General features: G+C 42.1%; 1 protein-coding gene across 8 annotated transcripts in view; it reads right to left on the minus strand.

The window, feature by feature from the left end:
• BRCA1 (BRCA1 DNA repair associated) overlaps nucleotides 1–24,670 on the minus strand; it is a 103,359-nt gene that overhangs the window by 34,442 nt on the left and 44,247 nt on the right. For 6 of the 8 annotated variants that reach the window (XM_023204007.1, XM_023204003.3, XM_023204002.3 and 3 more), the window contains 5 exons: nucleotides 22,711–22,787; nucleotides 18,302–21,730; nucleotides 17,812–17,900; nucleotides 7,733–7,904; nucleotides 155–281 (listed from right to left, as the gene is read on the minus strand). In XM_023204007.1, the coding sequence (XP_023059775.1) occupies nucleotides 155–281; nucleotides 7,733–7,904; nucleotides 17,812–17,900; nucleotides 18,302–21,730; nucleotides 22,711–22,787 (3,894 nt within the window). The remainder of the gene's footprint in view (nucleotides 1–154; nucleotides 282–7,732; nucleotides 7,905–17,811; nucleotides 17,901–18,301; nucleotides 21,731–22,710; nucleotides 22,788–24,670) is intronic. The other 2 variants (XM_023204005.1, XM_023204009.1) reach the window with 2 other exon arrangements.

A 24,670-nucleotide genomic window follows, 5' to 3' on the forward strand; every position in this document is an offset into this window, starting at 1 on the left:
AAAAAAAAAAAAAGAAATATCCTAGAGCAATAAAAGTTTATAAATGCCTGTATACAAAAAACTGGAGAAAGTATGGTGAAAAAAATTAACAATTAGAGTTTAGTATAAATAAAGATGTCAGATACCACAGCATCTTTACACTGATGTTTCTTACCTTTCCACTCCTGGTTCTTTATTTTTACTGGTAGAACTATCTGCAGATACCTTGAACTTGTCAGCAGAAAGGCCTTCTGGATTCTGGCTTATAGGATATTCACTACTTTTCTGTGAAGTTAATACTGCTTTAAATGGAATGAGAAAACAAATCTACTTTACTGCTTTGTTCTGATAGTGATAATTCAGGTTAGAACACCGACTTTTTTCAAAAGCAACTATGATACACAAATTGGTTTTTAAACAAGTATATCAGGCAGAATTTTATAAACAAGTAATGCAACAGACAGATGCTAGCACTAAATGGAATTCAATGATTAAAAAATAATAATGGTAATAAAAGGAACACTTTAAGACAGGGTAAATAAAGACACCCAGCTGAGACAAGGTTGAAAAAAAATTTATATTCCTTGGCCCTGAATGATAAAAATATATATATAACAAATTTTTATCTCTGCAGCAAATAAATTATGCCCAAATCCTCTCAGACAATAGGAAAGAAAGAGTACTGGAAAGCACAAAGTACATTATTTTCTCCATCCCCACTGCCTCCACATTAAAGACTGTGTGAAATGGGGGTTTCAGCTTCTGCATGTGGGGGGTAAACAAGACATGAGTGTCAGACAAGAAAGAAAAAACAGGTGACATTTTGCTTCTCATTTTCAATTACTGAAAAAAAATAAAAAAGAAAAAAAACCAAATAAACAAACCCCCTAAACCAACACATACACAAAAAAAACCCCAAGGTGCTGGTTAATAAGAAATCTTAAATAATACATGGAACTAATGATGAAATGCCACAGAAGGGAAAAAACACAAAACATACTGAAGGCAAAGTTCTGGCATGTTAGTTCATTTTTTTTTTTTTTTTTTTTTTTGAGACGGAGTCTCACTCTGTCACCCAAGCTGGAGTGCAATGGTGCAACCTTGGCTCACTGCAACCTCTGCCTCCTGGGTTCAAGCAATTCTCCTGCCTCAGCCTCCCTAGTAGCTGAGACTACAGGTACCCGTCACCACGCCCAGCTAGTTTTTTTGGTATTTTTAGTAGAGATGGGGTTTCAATATGTTGGTCAGGCTAGTCTTGAACTCCTGACCTCTCAAGTGATCCACCCGCCTTGGCCTCCCAAAGTGCAGGGGTTAGACATGTGCCACTGTGCCCGGCCTAATTCATTTTGTAATATATTAATTCCTCCAAATGTATCACTTTGTGCCACTGCCTTCTAGGAAATGGCTTAAAGGGAAAAGTATTTATTTATTTATTTTTATTTATCATTTATTTATTTATTTATTTATTTATTTATTTATTTATTTATGAGTCAGAGTCTCCCTCTGTAGCCCAGGCTGGAGTGCAGCGGTACGATCTCAGCTTACTGCAAACTCCACCTCCCAGGTTCATGCCACTCTCCTGGATCAGTCTCCCCAGTAGTAGATGGGACTACAGGCGCCTGCCACCACGCCCAGCTAATTTTTTTTTTTTTGTATTTTTAGTAGAGACGGGGTTTCACCCTGTTAGCCAGGATGGTCTCAATCTCTTGACCTCATGATCTGCCCGACTCAGCCTTCCAAAGTGCTGGGATTACAGGTGTGAGCCACTGCGCCAAGCCTTTATTTATTTATTTATTTATTTTTTGAGATGGAATTTCGCTCTTGTTGCCCAGGCTGCAGTGCAATGGCACGCTCTTGGCTCACTGCAACCTCTCTGCCTCCTGGGTTCAAGCTATTCTCCCGCCTCAGCTTCCCAAGTAGCTGGGATTACAGGCATGAGCCACCATGCCCAACTAATTTTATATTTTTAGTAGAGATGGGGTTTCTCCATGTTTGTTAGGCTGGTCTCGAACTCCCAACCTCAGGTGATCCGCCTGCCTTAGCCTCCCAAAGTACTGGGATTACAGGTGTGAACCACTGTGCCCGACCATTATTTAATTTTTGTAAAGAGATCGGTGTCTTGCTGTGTTGACCAGGCTGGTCTCAAACTCTTTTTTTTTTTTTTGAGATGGAGTCTTGCTGTGTTGACCAGGCTGGTCTCAAACTCTTTTTTTTTTTTTTTGAGATGGAGTCTTGCTCTGTTGCCCAGGCTGGAATACACTGGTGTGATCTCAGTTCATTGCAACCTCTGCCTCCAGGTTCAAGTGATTCTCCTGCCTTAGCCTCCCAAGAAGATGGGATTATAGGTGCCCGCCACCACCCCCTGACTAATTTTTGTATTTTTTGTAGAGATGGGGTTTTACCATGTTGGCCAGGCTGGTCTTGAACTACTGACCTCAGGTAATCCACCAAAATTGGCCTCCCAAAGTGCTGGGATTATCGGCATGAGCCACCACACCCAGCCTGGTCTCGAATTCTTAAGCTCAAGTGATCCTCCTGCCTTGGCATCTCACAGTGCTGGGATTATAGGCGTGAGACACTATGCCCGGCCAAGGTAGAAATATTTCATAAGTAAAAACAAATAGTTAAAAATTGCAAATGTCTTCTATTCATTAAAAAGTCACTGATTTTGAGCTTTTATTAGAAAAGCTAAAAGTCATAAATATAGGTAGAAAATTAAAACAAAAGATTATATTAATTAAACTAGTTTTTAAGACACTGGGTAGCCTGGGGGGGAAATAATCATTGATTTCCTGAGTTAGTCTTCAAATGCATTATTTACAGTTTCCTTTATGCTTGTCTTTTCTGGACCTGTGAGTTTCTAGGATCATTTAGAACTCTGTTGAAAGTAAGCAGGATCTAACTATGAAGAGCGGTATCATCCTCCCCACCCCCAATACAGGGTGATAACTGATAAAGGGTAATGTGCAAGTTCCAAGGAATCATATCAAATGGAATTAACCATTGGAAAGAGTTAAAAAAAAAAAAAGGGGGGGGCCAGGTGAGGTGGCTCACGCCTATAATCCCAGCACTTTGGGAGGTCGAGGTGGGCAGATCACCTGAGGTAAGGAGTTTGAGACCAGCCTGGCCAACATGGTGAAACCCTGTCTCTACTAAAAATACAAAAATTAGCTGGGTGTGGTCGCAGGCACCTGTAATCCCAGCTACTCGGGAGGCTGAGGCGGACATTGTAGTGAGCCGAAATCGCGCCACTGCACTCCAGCCTGGGCAACAAGAGTGAAACTTAGTCTCAAAAAAAAAAAACCAAACAACAACAACAAAAAAAGTGAAATGCACAGGGAAGGCTCAGATACAAACACAGCCATTAAAAAGTCATTCCTGGCCGGGCACGGTGGCTCAAGCCTATAATCCCAGCACTTTGGGAGGCCGAGACGGGCGGATCACGAGGTCAGGAGATCGAGACCATCCTGGCGAACACCGTGAAACCCCGTCTCTATTAAAAATTACAAAAAACTAGCCGGGCGAGGTGGCGGGAGCCTGTAGTCCCAGCTACTCGGGAGGCTGAGGCAGGAGAATGGCGTGAACCCGGGCGGCGGAGCTTGCAGTGAGCTGAGATCCGACCACTGCACTCCAGCCCGGGTGACAGAGTGAGACTCCATCTCAAAAACAAACAAACAAACAAACAAACAAACAAACAAACAAAAACAACAACAAAAAAAGTCATTCCTGCTTTTGGCCAGAACCGCAATCTTCCAGTAATTCACCAAAATGACGAACACAAAGGGAAAGAGGAGAGGCACCCTATATATGTTCTCTAGGCCTTTTAGAAAACATGGAGTTGTTCCTTTGGCCACGTATATGTGAATCTATAAGAAAGGTGATATTGTAGACATCAAGGGAATGGGTAATGTTCAAAAAGGAATGCCCCACAAGTGATACCATGGCAAAACTGGAAGAGTCTACAATGTGACCTAGCATGCTGTTGGCACTGTAAACAAACAAGGGCAAGATTCTTGCCAAGAGAATTAATGTGCATATTGAGAATATTAAGCACTCTAAGAGCCGAGATTGCTTCCTGAAACGCGTGAAGGAAAATGATCAGAAAAAGAAAGAAGCCAAAGAGAAAGGTATGTGGGTTCAACTGAAGCGCCAGCCTGCTCCACCCAGAGAAGCATACTTTGTGAGAACTAGTGGGAAGGAGCCTGAGCAGCTGGAACCTATTCCCTATGAATTCATGGCATAATAGGTGTTAAAAAACAAACAAACAAAAAACAAAGTCATTCCATCACCGCAACATTTAGCGTATAAATTCATCTTCTTACTACATGCTATGAAGAAGATAAGACAAGTTGAATTAGACGACAATAACTCAGTAGAACCTGAAAAACAGAGCAAAACCTTTCTCCTTTTTTTCCTCCTTAATTCTTAATTCATTCTCTGAACAGCAAGCCCAATCTAGGCCTTGTGACATGATGATCTACCTGCTGGCTGGTTTAGGAAAGTATAAATGCAGCGATCCAGAGCCCAAGTTTCAGAATAGTATTGTAGTTCCTCTTAAATCATTCCCTCATCTAGATGTCTTAACATGTTACATTCTTCGTGGGTAAGAAGTATGGGCCACACCAAACATTTAATAAACTTACTGACTGCCCACTGTGTGCTAAGCATTGTACAGGGTATTGTGAAGAATTAAGGAAGACACTGGGCTGGGCGCGGTGGCTCAAGCCTGTAATCCCAGCACTTTGGGAGGCCGAGACGGGCGGATCACGAGGTCAGGAGATCGAGACCATCCTGGCTAACATGGTGAAACCCCGTCTCTACTAAAAATACAAAAAAACTAGCTGGGCGAGGTGGCGGGCACCTGTAGTCCCAGCTACTCGGGAGGCTGAGGCAGGAGAATGGCATAAACCCGGGAGGCTTGCAGTGAGCTGAGATCCGGCCACTGCACTCCAGCCCGGGCGACAGAGCAAGACTCTGTCTCAAAAAAAAAGAAAAAAAAAAAAAAAGACACTGGAAGACAACAGATATTAAGAAATAATAAACTAGGCCGGGCACCATGGCTCCCGAGTAGCTGGGATTACAGGCATGTGCCACCACACCTGGCTAATTTTTTGTATTTTTAGTAGACACGCAGTTTCTCTGTGTTGATCAGGTTGGTCTCGAACTCCTGACCTCAGGTGATCCACCCGCCTCGGCCTCCCAAAGTGCTAGGATTACAGGTGTGAGCCACCGTGTCTGGCATAGAAGTTCTGGCCAGGTGCCATGGCTCACACCAGTAACCCCAGCACTTTGGGAGGCTGAGATGAGAAGATTGCCTGAGTTCAGGAGTTTGAGACCTACTTGGGCAACATAGGGAGACCTTGTCTCTACAAAAAATTTTTAAAAAAATTACCTGGGTATGGTGGCGGATGCCTATAGTCCCAGCTACTTGGGAGGCCAAGGCAGGAGGATCTCTTGAGGAGTTCGAGAGGCTGCAGTGAGCTGTGACTATACCACTGCCCTCCAGCTTGGGCAACAGAGCAAGACCCTCTCTAAAAAGGTGAGGCTGAGGTGTGGGAGGATTGCTCAAAATCAGGAGTTCAAGACCAGCCTAGTTAACAGTGCGTCCCTGTCTCTACTTAAAAAAAAAATTAAAGAAAAAAACTATTATTTATTTATTTATTTATTTTTTGAGATGGAGTCTCGCTCTGTCGCCTGGGCTGGAGTGCAGTGGCCGGATCTCAGCTCACTGCAAGCTCCGCCTCCCGGGTTTACGCCATTCTCCTGCCTCAGCCTCCCGAGTAGCTGGGACTACAGGCGCCCGCCACCTCGCCTGGCTAGTTTTTGGTATTTTTTAGTAAAGACGGGGTTTCACCGTGTTAGCCAGGATGGTCTCGATCTCCTGACCTCGTGATCCGCCCGTCTCGGCCTCCCAAAGTGCTGGGATTACAGGCTTGAGCCACTGCGCCCGGCCGAAAAAAATTATTTTTAAAAAGTTCATTTGAGTTTCAGTTAGACTCAACCAGATTTAGGGAGGAAAAGGCTCAAAACTTATGCTGGTATTAAGCTGTGATATCTAAAACGATTCAGAAATGAAGCATTTCAGTTACAGATCTGCAGAAAAAAATAAACACACATACACACCAAAGAGGAGAGAGTAGATTTACACAGATATTCAAAGTCACACAATAATAACATTTTATATCTTACACATTAGAATTGAAAGTCTAGGCCGGGCGCGGTGGCTCAAGCCTGTAATCCCAGCACTTTGGGAGGCCGAGACGGGTGGATCACGAGGTCAGGAGATCGAGACCATCTTGGCTAACACGGTGAAACCCCGTCTCTACTAAAGTAAAATACAAAAAACTAGCCGGGCGAGGTGGCGGGTGCCTGTAGTCCCAGCTACTCCGGAGGCTGAGGCAGGAGAATGGCGTAAACCCGGGAGGCAGAGCTTGCAGTGAGCTGAGATCTGGCCACTGCACTCCAGCCTGGGTGACAGAGCCAGACTCCGTCTCAAAAAGAAATTAAAAGAATTGAAAGTCTAGTCTGTGTTTAGACTGAAGATGGTGAAAGCACCCCAAAGAAGAGTATTATACTAGGGAAGGGACTCTGAACTCTCATTATCCGAGAGATGAACTAAATGAAGATAATTACAATGAAAGCATTTAAGGAAATACATTTTGAAGCACTGCCATAGCAACAGAGTTTCTAGCTAGCTTCTTTATCCAAGAGCTCCTGTTTGTTCCTTAACGCAAAAATACTGCAAGGCACAACTGGGGACCAAGGCCACGGTTCTGTATAAGTAACAGACTTGAGTTCCTAGAAAGACTCAAAGAAAGGCCTTAAAGTCCCCAGTTGGACTGTGGAACAGGGTGCTGAAGAAGGAACTTTAACACTCAGATAAGAATCACTGAGATAGGAATGAAGTGTACTTTGAGAGCACTCACCACCCCTGCATGTTTCTAAGCAGCATCCTGGTGGGGACCCCATGCTCAGCCTCTCCTAAGTGTCTATGTGTTTGCCCCTGTTTAAAAACCTGCCTGATGTGTTGTCTTTCCAATTAAAAACTCAAATTTCCATCTCACTTTCCTTCATTTATGCCATTACTCCTCAGCTCAGTGCTCACTTCTTCTAGGAAGTTAGCTCTGATCAACTGCACTTGCCTGGTTACTCCAATGGCATCCTCTCAGAGGTCCATCTAGATTTTTTTTGGTAACTGTAACATTGCTATAAAGCACTTGACTCTGCTGCATAATTAGGCTGTGTTCTTTCCTTTTCCTTTTGAACTAACAGGAGCTCTACATCACTAGGCTTTCTGTGGATCAAAGTGCAGTTCCTGAAATATAGGATGTCTCTTCCTATAAATCAGAAGCACATTAAATAGGTCTTTGTGATGTGACACCAGTGTAATAAGGAATATGTCTGAGTATTTTTTCATAGCTTTCTGAAATTATGGGGTTGCCTGTCACCAATTTCTCCTACTCCACTTAGCTTCCAATAGAGCAGGAGCTATATTGTATACCTTCTATATTCCATGGGCTCCCCACAGCATCTACTTGTTGTAGGTACTCAGATGACAACATGAATGACTGCCCTGGGTCCCTCTGACTGGTATATTAGTTGTGAGCAGGGACAAGAACCAAGGTTCCACAATTACCCATGTGCTGAGCAAGGATCATAAAATGTTGGAGCTAGGTCCTTACTTTTCAGAAGGAGATAAAGGGGAAGGAAAGAATTTTCCTTAAGATATCAGTGTTTGGCCAACATTACACACCTTTTTCTGATGTGCTTTGTTCTGGATTCCGCAGGTCCTCAAGGGCAGAAGAGTCAGTTACGATGGAAGGGTAGCTGTTAGAAGGCTGGCTTCCATGCTGTTCTAACACAGCTTCTAGTTCAGCCATTTCCTGCTGGAGCTTTATTAGGTTATCTTGCATGGTATCCCTCTGCTGCAAAAACGATAAATGGTACCAAGAAAATGAAATACTTTGAGAAGCTTTCCATTAAATGAAAATATGTCATACAAATTAGTTTTAGCACAGGAATTGAAATCACCTAGTATGGAACTATAAGTTCCGGCTGAACACCTTTTAATCTAACCACATTCATGCAATTAATGCCCATGAAATTATTTCCAAATGATGCTAGTGAGGGAAAAAATCCTCCAACTCCCCCAAATAGACTTGATTTATTGTGATGTCCTTTTGAGGTTGGTTATTTTCTTTTAAAGCTAGGGAATGAAAAAATAATTAAAGTATTTAAACATTATCGATATTTAAAATTAGCATGAATCTATTAATATTTTATTTATACAGGCACATTTCAAAGACTTGGTGTTGTGAGATTCATCAGACATTTAGGTTAGTTCATATAAAAATATGTGATTTTTAGACTAATGTAATGTCGAAAAAAGCCCCCTATCTATGGCATTTTATAAAAATACAACAAATAGAAAAATACTATCAGTAATCCTGCCTAGATTACTGGCTTGTGAGGACTTTTCCTTTTCTGGGATGCTCTGAACCTTTAGTTTCTTTTCTTTTTTTCTTTTTTAAGTCTCCCTCTGTCACCCAGGCTGGCACCATCTCAGCTCACTGCAACCTCTTCCTCCAGGTTCAGGTGATTCTCCCACCTCAGTCTCTCCAGTAGCTGGGATTACAGGTGCTTGCCATGATGCCCGGCTAATTTTGGTAATTTTAGGAGAGACAGGGTTTTACCATGTTGGCCAGGCCGGTCTTGAACCCCTGACCTCAAGTGATGCGTCTGCCTTGGCCTCCCAAAGTGCTGGGATTACAGACATGAGCCATTGTGCTCGACCTGAACCTTTAGTTTCTTTCTTTTTTTTTTTTTTTTTTGAGACGGAGTCTCGCTCTGTCGCCCAGGCTGGAGTGCAGTGGCCGGATCTCAGCTCACTGCAAGCTCCGCCTCCTGGGTTCACGCCATTCTCCTGCCTCAGCCTCCCGAGTAGCTGGGACTACAGGCCCCCGCTAACACGCCCGGCTAATTTTTTGTATTTTAGTAGAGACGGGGTTTCACCGTGTTAGCCAGGATGGTCTCGATCTCCTGACCTTGTGATCCGCCCGTCTCGGCCTCCCAAAGTGCTGGGATTACAGGCTTGAGCCACCGCGCCCGGCCTGAACCTTTAGTTTCTAACAGAAAAAGCAAAAAGCTAATCTATGAGTATCTGTTTGCTCAGTTAATTAGACAACTATTTACTATCTATTAAGCACCAGGCACTGTCCTAGTATTGAGGATACAGTCCTCATGGTGCTGCCATTCTAGACAGGGACATCTTATCTAGAATGTGTCCACCTAGATATCATTAGCAAGGACCTGTGAGAGGGAAGGATCCAACAGAAAGAGCCCTAAGAAAGCCTGTAAGGATAGTTACTGTTAAAATAATGGGTTCTTCTTGCTTATGGGCTCCTGTTGTTTATTGGTCCATTTCAAAGAAGAATGTGCTAAGTCCAAGTATTTGATAAACATAGAATTTAGGTATGCAAGGAGTTTTCCAAAATATCCTTTTTAAAAATTTATTTTATTTTATTTTTTTGTTGAGATGGAGTCTCGCTCTGTTGCCCAGGCTGGAGTGCAGTGGCCGGATCTCAGCTCACTGGAAGCTCCGCCTCCCGGGTTTAGGCCATTCTCCTGCCTCAGCTTCCCGAGTAGCTGGGACTACAGGCGCCCGCCACCTCGCCCGGCTATTTTTTTTTTTTTGTATTTTTAGTAGAGACGGGGTTTCACCGTGTTAGCCAGGATGGTCTCGATCTCCTGACCTCGTGATCCACCCGTCTCGGCCTCCCAAAGTGCTGGGATTACAGGCTTGAGCCACTGCGCCCGGCCTATTTTATTTTATTTATTTATTTTTGAGATGGAGTCTCACTCTGTCGCCCAGGCTAAAGTGCAATGGTACAACCTCAGCTCACTGCAACCTCTGCCTACCCGGTTCAAGCAATTCTGCCTGCCTTGGCCTCCCAAGTAACTGGCATTACAGGCACCTGTTACCATGCTCAACCAATTTTTTTTTTCTGAGACAGAGTCTCACTTTGTTGCCCAGGCCAAAGTGCAATGGCACAATCTAGGCTCACTGCAAGCTCCACCTCCGAGGTTCAAGTCATTCTTCTGCTTCAGCCTCCTGAGTAGCTGGGACTACAGGCGTCCGCCACCATGCCCAGCTAATTTTTTGTATTTTTAGTAAAGACGGGGTTTCACTGTGTTAGCCAGGATGGTCTCAATCTCCTGACCTCGTGATCCGCCCCCCTCAGCCTCCCAAAGTGCAGGGATTACAGGCGTGAGCCACCGTGCCCGGCCTAATTTTTGTATTTTTAGTAGAGACGGGGTTTCACCATGTTGGCCAGGCTGGTCTTGAACTCCTGACCTCAGGTGATCTGCCCGCCTCAGCCTCCCAAAGTGCTGGGATTACAGGCATGAGTCACCATGCCTGGCTTCAAAATATACATGTTTAAAAATCACTTTGAGAAGGAACATCAATGGTTGCCAAAAAGTCCAGTGTGGGAGTGTGGGCAGGAACACACTGTTTCACTCTCCATTTCTTCTTCTTCTGATCCTTAAAAATGACTTTGCCCTTTACTAAAACCAAGCCATCTTCCTTCTCCTGCTATACTGAGTTCATAATTTTCAGGAGGTTTTGATGACCAGAAAATGTATTCCTAGCTTCACAAAGGTTTCCACTGCTACTCTAACACTGCTTTGCTGCCAAGGTCTGCAGCAACGCCATTGCCACCACGTGGTACTCATGAGTAGTTACATCACTGATCAAAATCTAGCCAAGGTCTGCCTCAGTAAACCTGGAATGAAAGCACATAGATATCTGACCAAAATGCTTCATAGGCTATATTAGTCACTGCTGTCACAACCATCACATCTAACCTCTATGTGGCCATCACATAAATCAGAAAAAATAGTAGTGGGGTAATTATTAATAGATAACTTTCCTTTGGGTTTCCCAAAGGAATTATTTTTTATAACTTAGACAAATTCCCCGGCAGGCAAGTGGTCAAATACATTAGGGAGAATAAAACCAATAGGTTTCTAAGACTTCTTGATTCTAATTCTGAAGTGCTCCTTCAATTAGCTCTAGTCTTCTATTTCTACTATGCTGCTCTGATCTATACTTTTAACACTGCTACATTACTGTAGAAGTTCCCCAAAAGCCTTGTTTATCATGTCTTTTTCTTCCATAAAGACCCTTAGTGCTCCAGCCTGGCCATCACAGTGAAACCCCAGCCGAGGCAGGAGAATCGCTTGAACCCGGGTGGTGGAGGTTGCAGTGAGCCAAGATTGTGCCACGGCACTCCAGCCTAGACAACAGAGCAAGACTCTGTCTCAAAAAAAAAAAAAAACAAAAAACAAAACTAACAAACAAAAAAAACAAAAAACAAAAAAACCTTAGGGATATACCACGGCTGAGTTATACTTTTTGAACACTATATAATTGTTAGTCATTATTGCCGCTAGGATAAAGTCCAAATTCCTAAACATAGCATTCAAAAGGCCCTTTACACCCTGGTAATTATCTCTCATTTCTCCCAACATGCCTCACACAAGTTGTTTTCCCATAACACAGGACAACTTTATGTTTCCTGGGAATTCCATGACTCTGTACCTTTACCTTACTTGCTGCCACTCCTCTTTTTCCACTTGAAAAAATTCTTCTCATCTTTCAAGGCCTAGCTTGAATGTCTCCTTAAGTCCCCACCAGGAGGAGTTGTGAAATATAAGTAGTAAGGGCTGTGGGCAGAATGTGGCTAATTCTAATAAGACTCCTGAAACGTGCAGCACAGCAGCTGGAACTGGTCTGGAGGGAAGACCCTTGTTTGTTCACATTCATTACATATAAATATATATATAACCTTCCCATAAAACATGTGTATTTAATGAGTTAAAATTATTTCTAATGTTCCTATTACTACATAATAAGCCTAATCCAAATACAAGCTGAAGTCTTAGCACAAATAGTGGCTTTATCATGCTAGTTTTGTTGACATGTTGTGAATATTTTCAAATACACAGAAAACTTGAAGCAACTTCGCAATGAATGTTTACATATCTACTACGTAGAATCTATAATTAACATTTCCTATATTTACTTTATCATATACACACACATGCACACACACACACAGAAGTCCCCACCAATAATCCACCTCCTATCAGGAACAGATGATCTCTCACTACTTGATTTACATTGCTAATGCATTAGTATACCCAAATGAAACACATGACCTTGATAGAAGGAATCTTGCCTTAATCATTTTTGTCTCCCTAATGCCTAGCAGACAGTAAGCACTCAGCAAGTATTTATTAATGAGAAGATAAATTAATGAATAAGTATAGTTAATCAGTCTTCTGTAAAAACAAACAAAAACCCAGATACCAATGATACCAAATTAGGAATTCTCTATCATCTATGTGCTTTTTCTCGGTTCAGTACAAACAGGGAAAAGAATTCCAGTTTAACAGTTTTTTCTGCCTGTGCTACTTTAGATGTAAGGTAGCCTGAAATCTGACTTCAGCTGTTTTGGGTAGACGCTTAGTAAAAACACTTTGCAAAATGAATCCTGAACAAATAGACACATCTCTGGGAATAAGATCAGAAATACAGAAAAACAAGGACATTGTATATTGAATGTCAAACATAATACAGTATGGCTAAGGCAGATGTAATCAGAAATTGCAATCTTAAACTTTAAAACACAATGGACAGAATTAGACGATGGGTATATTGACAGAGTCCCAAACCCACATCCAAAAAGGATCATAGTAATTGCAAACAGAGAAAGGCCTCCTAAATCTTTTCATCAATTTAGTTGCCATGGCAATCTTGAAGAAGCGGAGAATATTAGTGACAGCTCAGATACGGAGCGGGGAGTTATCTCAAAGGTTTCTTGACAACTCCAAGGGGCTTCAGGTCTAGAGGGATTTGCTCTGTACAGAGAATGGGCAGTAGATGATAAGCCCTCTCTAATTGTAGTTCTCAGAGCAATGTAAGATTTAGAAGATTTTGGCCGGGCGCGGTGGCTCAAGCCTGTAATCCCAGCACTTTGGGAGGCCGAGACGGGCTGATCACGAGGTCAGGAGATCGAGACCATCCTGGCTAACACTGTGAAACCCCGTCTCTACTAAAAAATACAAAAAACTAGCCGGGCGACGTGGCGGGCGCCTGTAGTCCCAGCTACTCGGGAGGCTGAGGCAGGAGAATGGCATAAACCCGGGAGGCGGAGCTTACAGTGAGCTGAGATCCGCCTACTGCACTCCAGTCCCTGCGACAGAGCGAGACTCCGTCTCAAAAAAAAAAAAAAAAAAAAAAAAAAGATTTAGAAGATTTTAAAACTGGATATCACCCAATGTTGGCAAGATACAGGAAAATGGGAACTATCATTTACCACAGGGGCTGGAAGATCACAAACTGGTTTAATCTTTCTAAAGAACAATTTAGCAACATGTATCAACCATGAAAATCCTAGTCCTAGGAATTTATACTAAGGAAATAATCAGAGATGTAGGCAAATATTTAGCTACCAGGATGCTACTACAGTAAAGTACATAATAGCAAACTGGCCTCTTACCCTGAAACCTTCAACATTCAGCAATAGGTCAAATAAATCATGATACACTGGAAAGACAGAATCTCATATAGTAATTAAAAATGAAGTCACTTAAGAATTTTAACAACCCAGGCCAGGTACAGTGGCTCATGCCTGTAATCCCAGCACTTTGGGAGGCTAAGGTGGGTGGATCACTTGAGGTCAGGAGTTGGAGACCAGCTTGACCAAAACGGAGAAACCCTCTCTCTACTAAAAATACAAAATTAGCTGGTCATGGTGGCACATGCCTGTAATCCCAGGTACTCAGGAGGCTGAGGCAGGAAAATCGGTTGAACCTGGGAGGCAGAGGTTGCGGTGAGCCGAGGTCGTGCCATTGCACTCCAGCCTGGGCAACAAGAGTGAAACTACATCTCAGAAAAAAAACAAATAAATAAAAAATAAAAATAAAGAATTTTAATCATCCAGTAAAAGCTAGATTACGTACAGAATTATCTGGATTTCTTTTTTTTTGAGACAGGGTCTCTCACCATATTACCCAGGCTGGAGTGCAATGGCACCATTATGGCTCATCCCAGCCTCAACTTGCTGGGATCAAGCAATCCTACCCGAGGCCCTCAAGTAGCTGAGACTACAGGTGTGCACCACTAAGCCTCACTAATTTTTTTTTTTTTTTTCCAGACAGGGGTTGCCCAGAAAGGAGTGCAGTGGCATGATCACAACTCACTGTGGCCTTGACCTCTGGGGCTCAGGCAATCTTCCTGCCTCAGCCTTGTAAAGTGCAGGTGTGAGTCACTGTGCCAGGCCCCCTGTATATATTTTAAAGATAAAGTATATACAAAGCACCCCTGTGCACACACAGGAATACTAAAAGAATATATATACACCAATAAATTGGTAACCATTTCTGGATAACACAAATTGCAACTAGCTTACCATTTTAATCACTGTAAGTGTACAGTTCAGTGGCATTAAGTATTTTCACACTGTTTTATTACCATTGTCACTATCCATCTCCAGAACTTTTTCATCATCCCAAACTGAAATCTGTACTCATCAAACAGTAACCCCCATTTCCCCCTCCCCAAGTCTCTAGTAACCACTATTGTACCTTCTGTCCTATGAATGTATCTTTTTTATTTTTTTGAGACGGAGTCTCCCTCTGTCACCCAGGCTGGAGTGCTGTGGCTGGATCTCGGCTCACTGCAAGCTCTGCCTCCTGGGTTTACGCCATTCTCCAGCCTCAGCCTCCCGAGTAGCTGGGACTACAGGCGCCCGCCACCTCGCCCGGCTAGTTTTTTTTTTTTTTTGTATTTTTTAGTAGAGACGGGGTTTCACCATGTTAGCCAGGATGGTCTCGATCTCCTGACCTCGTGATCCACCCGTCTCGGCCTCCCAAAGTGCTGGGATTACAGGCTTGAGCAACCGCACCCGGCCTCTTTTTTTTTCTTTTTTAACTCCTCCTTGTGGAGCAAGGCTTATCTATAGGCAATGTGCCCAGAGTAAACAAATATAACTATACTAGATATATCATACAAGTGGAAGTATATAACATGTGTCTTTTGGTGTCCAGTTTATTTCAGTTAACACAATGTCTTCAAGGTTCATCCATGGATGATTTTTGTTTATTTGTATTTTCTAAGTTTTCCATGATACACATATATAACTTTATAAGAATATCAGGCTTTTCTCAACTTCATTTAATCTAACTTCAGAAAGTTCACAAAAAAACATCATTCACTTACTAGCAGCTAAAAGGGTATTTAATTTAGGTGGGAAAAAGAAGCCACAGCAGGATGATTCGAGGGGGTCTGAACAGCTTCATTTTAAAAATGTGTCTACGGCAGGTCAGAGAACATAAGCAAACTGTCTAAGATCACACAGCCCAGTACAGAACTCTCACCAATATTACCGCCAGCAACTGCTGTGTGTATCCTTCATAGAACCCTGTGCTAGGAATACAAAGAACCAATCTAACTACTAGAAGTTGTCAATTTAGTGAGAGATAAATGAAAAAAATCAACTGAGATGAGCCTGAATTTTTGCATGAGAACTTGGAAAATTTTGGTGCCACTTCTACAAATGAAAATTAGAAGGCCAGGCCTGGTGGCTCATGCCTGTAATCTCAGCACTCTGGGAGGCTTAGGCTGGCCGATCATTTGAGGTCAGGAGTTCAAGATGAGCCTGGCCAACATGGTGAAACCCTCTCTCTACTAAAAAAACACAAAAGGCCGGGCGCGGTGGCTCAAGCCTGTAATCCCAGCACTTTGGGAGGCCGAGACGGGCGGATCACGAGGTCAGGAGATCGAGACCATCCTGGCAAACACGGTGAAACCACATCTCTACTAAAAAAATACAAAAAACTAGCCGGGCGAGGTGGCGGGCGCCTGTAATCCCAGCTACTCAGGAGGCTGAGGCAGGAGAATGGCGTGAACCCGGGAGGCAGAGCTTGCAGTGAGCTGAGATCCGGCCACTGCACTCCAGCCTGGGCGACAGAGTGAGACTCCGTCTCAAAAAAAGAAAAAAACACACACACACACACACACACAAATGAGCTGGGAATGGTGGCAGGCACCTGTAATTCCAGCTACTTAGGAGGCTGAGGCACGAGAATCACTTGAACCTGAACCTGGGAGGCGAAGGTTGCAGTGAGCCAAGATTGTGCCACTGCACTCCAGCCTGGGTGACAGAGCAAAACTCCATCTCAAGAAAAAAAATTAGGAGACAGAGCCTGGTTCTATGATGAAGATGATGTTCATTTTTAGATGCTGTGATACTGCATGTTTTTTCTAGACTATTCTGCCTTTAGTACATAAACATTTCACATTACCAAATGGTCACATATATGGTAAAGCTTTTATTTACTTCATAAGTGACCAAATTATTGGCCTTGACCATTAGGTCCAGAAAGTAAAATTGTGTACTTTCTTTTTTTTGAGATAGAGTTTCACTCTTATTGCCCAGGCTGGAGAGCAGCAGCATGATCTCAGCTCACTGCAACCTCCACCTTCTGGGTTCAAGTGATTCTCTTGCTTTAGCCTCCCATCTGTCTTTTTCAAAGAAAGATGACTTATGAGCAATTAAAAAAAAAATAGGCCAGGCGTGGTTGCGCATGCCTGTAATCCCAGCATTTTGGGAGGCTGAGGTGGGAGGATCACTTGAGCCCAGGAGTTTGAGACCAGCTTGGGCAACATAGTGACACTGTCTCTAGTAAAAATTAAAAAATTAGCTGGATGTGTTGGTGGGCACCTGTGGTACCAGGTACTTGGGAAGCTGAGGTAGGAGGACTGCTTGAGCCCAGAAGTCAAAGCTACAGAGAACCATGATTGCACCACTCCATTCCTGCCTGAGCAACAGAGTAAGAGACCCTGTATCAAAGAAACCAAAAAGAAAAAATAACTAGATTTTAAAAGGGAAAAGAAAAAAAGAACAGAAGTATCCACAAAACAGTGAAAGGCTAGATGGTCTCTATTAGGAAGAGAACCCTATAGTCTCCAACTTGGTACCAAGAATAAACACCAAAATTGCAATTGCTGGCAATAATATTGGTGAGAGTTCTGTACCTGGCTGTGTGGCCTTAGGCAGTTTGCTTACCTTCTCTGACCTGCAATAGGCATATTCTTAAAAAGGAGCTATGCAGACCCCCTTGAATCATCCTGCTGTGGCTTCTTTTTCTCACCTCTCTTGATACAATAAGAATGTCATATTTTTGTTATAGGGGAGATGATGTGTTTTTGTTTGTTTTTGAGGTAGAGTCTCACTGTTACCCAGGCTGGAATGTAGTGGTACAATCCCAGTTCACTGCAACCTCCGCCTCCCAGGTTCAGGTGATTCTCCTGTCTCAGCCTCCAGAGTAGCTGAGATTACAGGCATTGGCCACCATGCCCAGCTAATTTTTGTATTTTTAGTAGATGCGGGATTTCACCATGTTGGCCAGGCTGGTCTCAAACTTCTGACCTGAGGTGATCCACCCACCTTGGCCTCCCAAAGTACTGGGATTAGCAAATGGGTTTCAAAGGTTTAGCTTATTCATTAAAATCAGTATTTAGTATACTACAATGAGCTAGGCAGTGTGTGTGTGTGTCTGCGTGTGCGCGTGTGAAATAAAAGGTAGTATGAGTTCCATCAAGGTGCTTACAGTCTAATTTAAGGAGACAATGAACCACAAACAATTGTTGTGCCATTAATTCAAAGAGATGATGTCAGCAAACCTAAGAATGTGGGATACAGACTACTGAATGCAAAGGACACCACACACACACACGCACGCACACACACACACGCTTTTTACCTGAGTGGTTAAAATTTCGCTCTGAGAGGAGAGCCTTGAGCAGTCTTCAGAGACGCTTGTTTCACTCTCATACCCGGATGCTGCTTCACCTTAAGTAACAATCAAAACAGAGGTTCAGATGTAAAAGCCGACTATAAACACTGCAACTTGCTCTATCTTTTTCTTCTCATTGGCAGGACTGGATTTACTTTCATGTCACACAAAATGATTAAACTCCTTGTTTTGGGACACCGGGATTTCCTTTTACAAAATGAAACCAGAAGTAAGTCCACCAATAATTAGGATGTTAAAGCTTAGTCAGTCAGAGATGACGTCCTAGCTGGGTGAAGGACTTTTTTCTATGTAAAGCACCTTAGGAGGAACGCATTTCAAGTTTAAGAAGCAGTTCCTTTAACTACTCTTGGAAATTTGTAAAATGTGCTCCCCAAAAGGCATAAACATTTAGCTCATTTCTATAGACTGGGGCAAACACAAAACCTGGTTCCAATACCTAAGTTTGAATCCACACTTTGCTCTTCTGGATTATCTTCTTCCAAGCCCGTTCCCCTTTCTTCATCATCTGAAACCAATTCCTTGTCACTCAGACCAACTCCCTGGCTTTCAGACTGATGCCTCATTCGTTTGGAAGAACCAATCAAGAAAGGATCCTGGGTGTTTGTATTTGCAGTCAAGTCTTCCAGTTCACTGCACTGTGAAGAAAACAAGCTACCAGAACCTTTTGTTTCCTCACTAAGGTGATGTTCCTGGGATGCCTTTGCCAATATTACCTGGTTACTACAGTCAGTTAAGCTATTCTTCAATGATAATAAATTCTCCTCTGTGTTCTTAGACAGACGCTCAGTAGCAACAGTGCTATGCCTAGTAGTCTGAGAAGGTGTATTGCTTACTTTACCAAATAACAAGTGTTGGAAGCAGGGAAGCTCTTCATCCTCACTAGATAAGTTCTCTTCCAAGGACTCTAATTTCTTGGCCCCTCTTCGGTAACCCTGAGCCAAATGTGTATGGGTGAAAGGGCTAGGGCTCCTGCTGAGCTCTCCTCTCTGGACGCTTTTGCTAAAAACAGCAGAACTTTCCTTAATGTCATTTTCAGCAAAACTAGTATCTTCCTTTATTTCACCATCATCTAACAGGTCATCAGGAGTCTCAGAACAAACCTCAGACACATGACTACTTCCCATAGGCTGTTCTAGGTTATCTGAAATCAGACATGGAGAGAAGTCTGTATTAACAGTCTGAACTACTTCTTCATGTTCTTGCTTTTTTATTTCAGGATGCTTACAATTACTTATAGGAAGACTTTGTTTACAGACCTCAGGTTGCAAAAGCCCTAATCTAAGCACAGCATTCAATTGTGGCCCTCTGTTTCTACCTAGTTCTGCCTGAATGTTTTCATCACTGGAACCTACTTCATTAATACTGGAGCCCACTTCATTAGTACTGGAACCTACTTCATTAATATTGCTCGAGCTGGCTTCTTTAAAAGCATTTTCTCTAATGTTATTATGGCTAATTGTGCTCACTGCACTTGGAATGATGTTCTCGTTTCCTACTGCTCTTTCAGGTGACACTGAATGTTCCTCAGAGTTTTCCTCTAGCAGGTTTTTCTTATGTTTAGTTTTAACAAATGACCTGACAGGAAAAAGTGGTGGTATATGGTATGGGTTTTGTAAAAGTCCATGTTTATTTGGAGTAATGAGTCCAGTTTCGTTGCCTCTGAACTGAGATGATAGATAAAACCTAGAGCCTCCTTTGATACTACATTTGGCATTATCAACTGGCTTATCTTTCTGACAAACCACAGGAAAGCCCGCAGTGATATTAACTGTCTGTACAGGCTTGATATTAGACTCTTTCTTTCCTTGATTTTCTTCCTTTCGTTCACATTCAGAAGTAACTTTTGGACTTTGTTTCTTTAAGGACTTAGAGTGGGCAGAGAATGTTGCACATTCCTCTTCTGGATTTCCTGGATTTGAAAACAGAGCAAAGGACTGGCGCTTTGAAACCTTGAATGTATTCTGCAAATACTGAGTATCAAGTTCACTTTCTTCTATTTCTATGCTTGTTTCCTGACTGTGGTTAACTTCACATCCCAATGGATACTTAAAGCCTTCTGTGTCATTTCTAGTATCTTCAGAACAACCATGAATTAGTTCCTTGGGGTTTTCAAATGCTGCACACTGACTCACACATTTATTTCGTTCTGTTTTTGCTTTCCCTAGAGTGCTAACTTCCAGTAATGAGATACTTTCCTGAGTGCCATAATCAGTACCAGGTACCAATGAAATACTGCTACTCTCTACAGATCTTTCAGTTTGTAAAACCCTTTCTCCACTTAACATGAGATCTTTGGGGTCTTTGGCATTATTAGATACTTTAACTGTTTCTAGTTTCTCTTCTTTTTCTTCTCTTGAAAGGCTAGGATTGACAAATTCTTTAAGTTCACTAGTATTTGAACAGTTAGTAAAAGAACGAGGTACCTTTGTTAACTTCAGTTCTGGGAAAGTATCACTGGCATGTCTTTTACTTGTCTGTTCATTTGGCTTGTTACTCTTCTTGGCTCCAGTCGCAGATTCTTTATCTTCCATGAGTTGTAGGTTTCTGCTGTGTCTGACTGGCATTTGGTTGTAATTTTTTTTCTTTATCTCTTCACTGCTAGAACAACTATCAATTTGTAGTTCAGTACAATTAGGTGGGCTTAGATTTCTACTGACTACTAGTTCAAGCGCATGAATATGCCTGGTAGAAGACTTCCTCCTCAGCCTATTCTTTTTAGGTGCTTTTGAATTGTGGATATTTAATTCTAGTTCCATATTGTTTATACTGCTGCTTATAGGTTCAGCTTTAGTTTTGAAAGCAGATTCTTCTTCCAGTGATTCTATTGGGTCAGGATTTTTCTCATTCTGAATAGAATCACCTTTTGTTTTATTCTCATGAGCACTATTAGTAATATTCATCACTTGACCATTCTGCTCCATTTGGTTAGTTCCCTGATTTATCATTTCAGGAGTCTTTTGAACTGCCAAATCTGCTTTCTTTATAAAATCCTCAGGATGAAGACCTGATGTAGTTCTCCTTTTACGCTTTAATTTATTTGTGAGGGGACGCTCTTGCATTATCTGTGACTCAGTAACAAGTGCTCCTATAATTAGATTTTCAGTTACATGGCTTAAATTGGGAAGGTTTGCCTTCCTCCGATAGGTTTTCCCAAATATTTTGTCTTCAATATTACTCTCTACTGAACTGGAGTGAACTCTTTCACTTTTACATATTAAAGGCTCACGAGGATCACTGGCCAGTAAGTCTATTTTCTCTGAAGAACCAGAATATTCATCTACCTCATTCAGAACATCCAATACATCAGCTACTTTGGCATTTGATTCAGAACCCCCATCATATGAGTCATCAGAACTTAACAGTTCATCACTTCTGGAAAACCACTCATTAACTTTCTGAATGCTGCTATTTAGTGTTATCCAAGGAACATCTTCAGCGTCTCTAGGATTCTCAGAGCATGGCAGTTTCTGCTTATTCCTTTCTTTTCTCTCATACAGGGTATTAGCATTCAGATCTACCTTTTTCTCTGTGCTGGGAGTCTGCCTATCATTACATGTTTCCTTACTTCCAGTCCATCTGTTATGTTGGCTCCTTGCTAAGCCAGGCTGTTTGCTTTTATTACAGAATTCAGCCTTTTCTACATTCATTCTGTCTTTAGTGAGTAATAAACTGCTGTTCTCATGCTGTAATGAGCTGGCATGAGTATTTGTGCCACATGGCTCCACATGCAAGTTTGAAACAGAACTACCCTGATACTTTTCTGGATGCCTCTCAGTTGCATGCTTCTCAGTGGTATTCAAATCATTATTACTGGACTGATGATGTTCAGTATTTGTTATATCCTTCTCAGAAAATTCACAAGCAGCTGAAAATACACAAAAATAACAAGGTACTCAAAAACTGAATTGTCATTAAAAAAATACATACTTCATACACCTTGGAGGTGGAAATCAACCAACTGGCTATATTTAGAGAAACTAACCTCATAAACTACCAAGTATACTGAAGATGTAGCTCATACTCTTTCATTTAATTCCTATTTACTTAGATTATATCCACTTAGGATCCATTAAATTTTTAATTTCAGAATTTTCCCTATGCAGAAACCACACCTCCTATTTCTCTAATGTCTAAGAGTGAATTAAAAGCAGATTGGCCATCAGAAAACCAGTTCTGATGTACTCTAAAGATCACTGGCCATTAAGTCTACTTAATACTCTGTTCTCTACAGACTTACCATTCCCTATATTTAAAAACCAGTAGACAAAAGATGAAACACAAATACATCAATTAAAAGTAAAGGGCAGGCCAGGCATAGTGGCTCAAGCCTGTAATTGCAGCACTTTGGGAGGTTGAAGTGGGCAGACTGCTTGAGTCCAGGAGTTTGAGATCAGCCTTGGAAACATGGCGAAACTCTGTCTCTATAAAACCACAAAATATTAGCTGGGTGTCGTGACGTGTGCCTGTAGTCCCAGCTACTCGGGAGGCTGAGGTGGGAGGATAGCTTGAATCCGTGTGGTGGAGGTTGCAGTGAGCCACGATTGCATCACTGCACTCCAGCCTGGGCAACAGAGTGAGAGCCCATCTCAAAAAAAACAACAAAAAAAAAAAAAGCAAAAAAAAACGAAAGGGCAACAATCAGTTACAGAAGGTCTTATTATTATAGCTACATTAGTCTAATATCATTTAAATCTATCAGATCATACCATGACATTTGACAAAGAATGATACTCTAACTCTGCCAAGAGATTCTGTGGATTATAAAGGTCCCAAATGGTCTTCAGAATAATCTAATTACAGTACTGTATCTACCCACTCTGTTAAACTGGGAAACTTTGCCATTACCCTTTTTTGCAGAATCCAAACTGGTTTCATCCCTGGTTCCTTGAGGGGTGATTTGTAACAATTCTTGATCTCCCACACTACAGGGAAAAGACAGAGTCCTAATGAGAAACACTAGTTATACATATGCAGAACTGTCAAATGACCAAGATCAAATATTTTAGCTCTTTCAGTTACAGAAAGTTGACCAATCTTATTGAGTTAGCGAAAGCTGCTCTCTCCTTTAGAAACTTCTAGTTGAAATGGAATGGTTGCTGGGCACAGTGGCTCATGCCTGTAATTCCAGCATTTTGGGAGGCCGAGGCGGGTGGATCACTTGAGATCATGAGTTCAAGCCAGCCTGGCCAACAAGGTGAACCCCTGTCTCTACTAAAAATACAAAAATTAGCCAGGTGTGGTGGTGTGCACCTGTAGTCCCAGCTACTTGAGAGACTGAGGCAGGAGTATGGCTTGAACCCGGGAGGCAGAAGTTGCGGAAAGGTGAGATCACACCACTGTACTCCAGCCTGGGCAACAGAGCAAGACTCTGTCTCAAAAAAAAAAAAAAAAAAAAAAGAAAGAAATGGAATGGTCAATTAGCTGGGTGGTGGTATACACCTGTAGTCCCAGCTACTCATGAGGCTGAGACAGGAGAATCGCTTGAACCTGGGAGGCGGAGGTTGCAGTGAGCCGAGATCACACCACTGCACTCCAGCCTGGGGCTGCAGAGTAAGACTCTGTCTCAAAAAAAAAAAAAAGAGAGAAATGGAATGATCAAAGACCGAGGACACACAGCCACAAAAATCAGACCAGGAACATTACTTTATGGATATGCAAATTAAAGCCAACATTTAAGTGACAGCCAAAAGATAGTTTTTAAAAACACTTAAAAGTGTATCTTAATGAGAAGGCAGGAGCAAGGATATCTAAACAAAGGGAACAGTAGGATTGCAGATAACCCAACAGAACACCACTTTGCTACACTACTTTCTGTGCTGCTTTTCAGTCTAAAAGTCACTTCCTTCCAATCGTGAGATTAGGGAAGTCATTTACAAACAAAAACCAACAATATTGCCATTATAGTTCAGACTAGATCTTAGACAGGGTCAGCCAGGCATGGTAGCTCATGCCTGTAATCCCAGCACTTTGGGACGCTGAGGTGGGTGGATCACTTGAGCTCATGAGTTTGAGAACAGGCTGGCCAACATGGCGAAACCCTGTCTCTACTAAAAATACAAAAATTAGCTGGGTGTGGTGGCGTGTGCCTATAATCCTAGCTATTTGGGAGGCTGAGACAGGAGAATCACTTGAACCAGGGAGTTGGAGATTGCAGTAAGCCAAGATGGCGCCACTGCACTCCAGCTTGGCAACAGGGCAAGACCCTGTCTCCAAAAAAAAAAACAAAAAACAACTTAGGGTCAAGCAATAATTCCTAAGGAAGGTAGGTAACATAGTTGGGGCTGCTTGTAGATTATTATATAACATACAGACAAAGCTTGAGAGATATGTGGAAATAAGGAACAGAGGAAAGAAAGAGTTGAAAATGAAGTCCTTGAGCATTTTCATCAGTCACAATTACCGCTGTGTCAATATTACCGTATATGAGGAAGTTAGAGAACAACAATCTGCTAGAAGCAAGCATGTGCAGAGTTCTACTGTTATCCTAAATTCCTTTGGACAGTATTAATAACTAAATCCAACAAACAAAAAGGGTATTTCCTCCACTATAAAATGAGAGGACTAAACTAGATGATCTTTAAGGTTTCTTCCAATACCATGATTCTAGTCTAGAGAAACACCAGCCTACTTGAGGGAGGAAGGTGGGAGGAGGGAGAAATTCAGAAAGGAAGGAAACAAAAAACTGTGGGATATGCTTAATAATAACTGGATAATGAAAAAAAACTGTATGCCAAATCCCAAGTCATGTGTTTACCTATATAACAAACTGCACATACATCTCTGAACCTAAAAGTTAAAATATTTT

Source organism: Piliocolobus tephrosceles, chromosome 16 (assembly GCF_002776525.5).
Source record: "Piliocolobus tephrosceles isolate RC106 chromosome 16, ASM277652v3, whole genome shotgun sequence".
Taxonomy (NCBI): Eukaryota; Metazoa; Chordata; class Mammalia; order Primates; family Cercopithecidae; genus Piliocolobus; species Piliocolobus tephrosceles.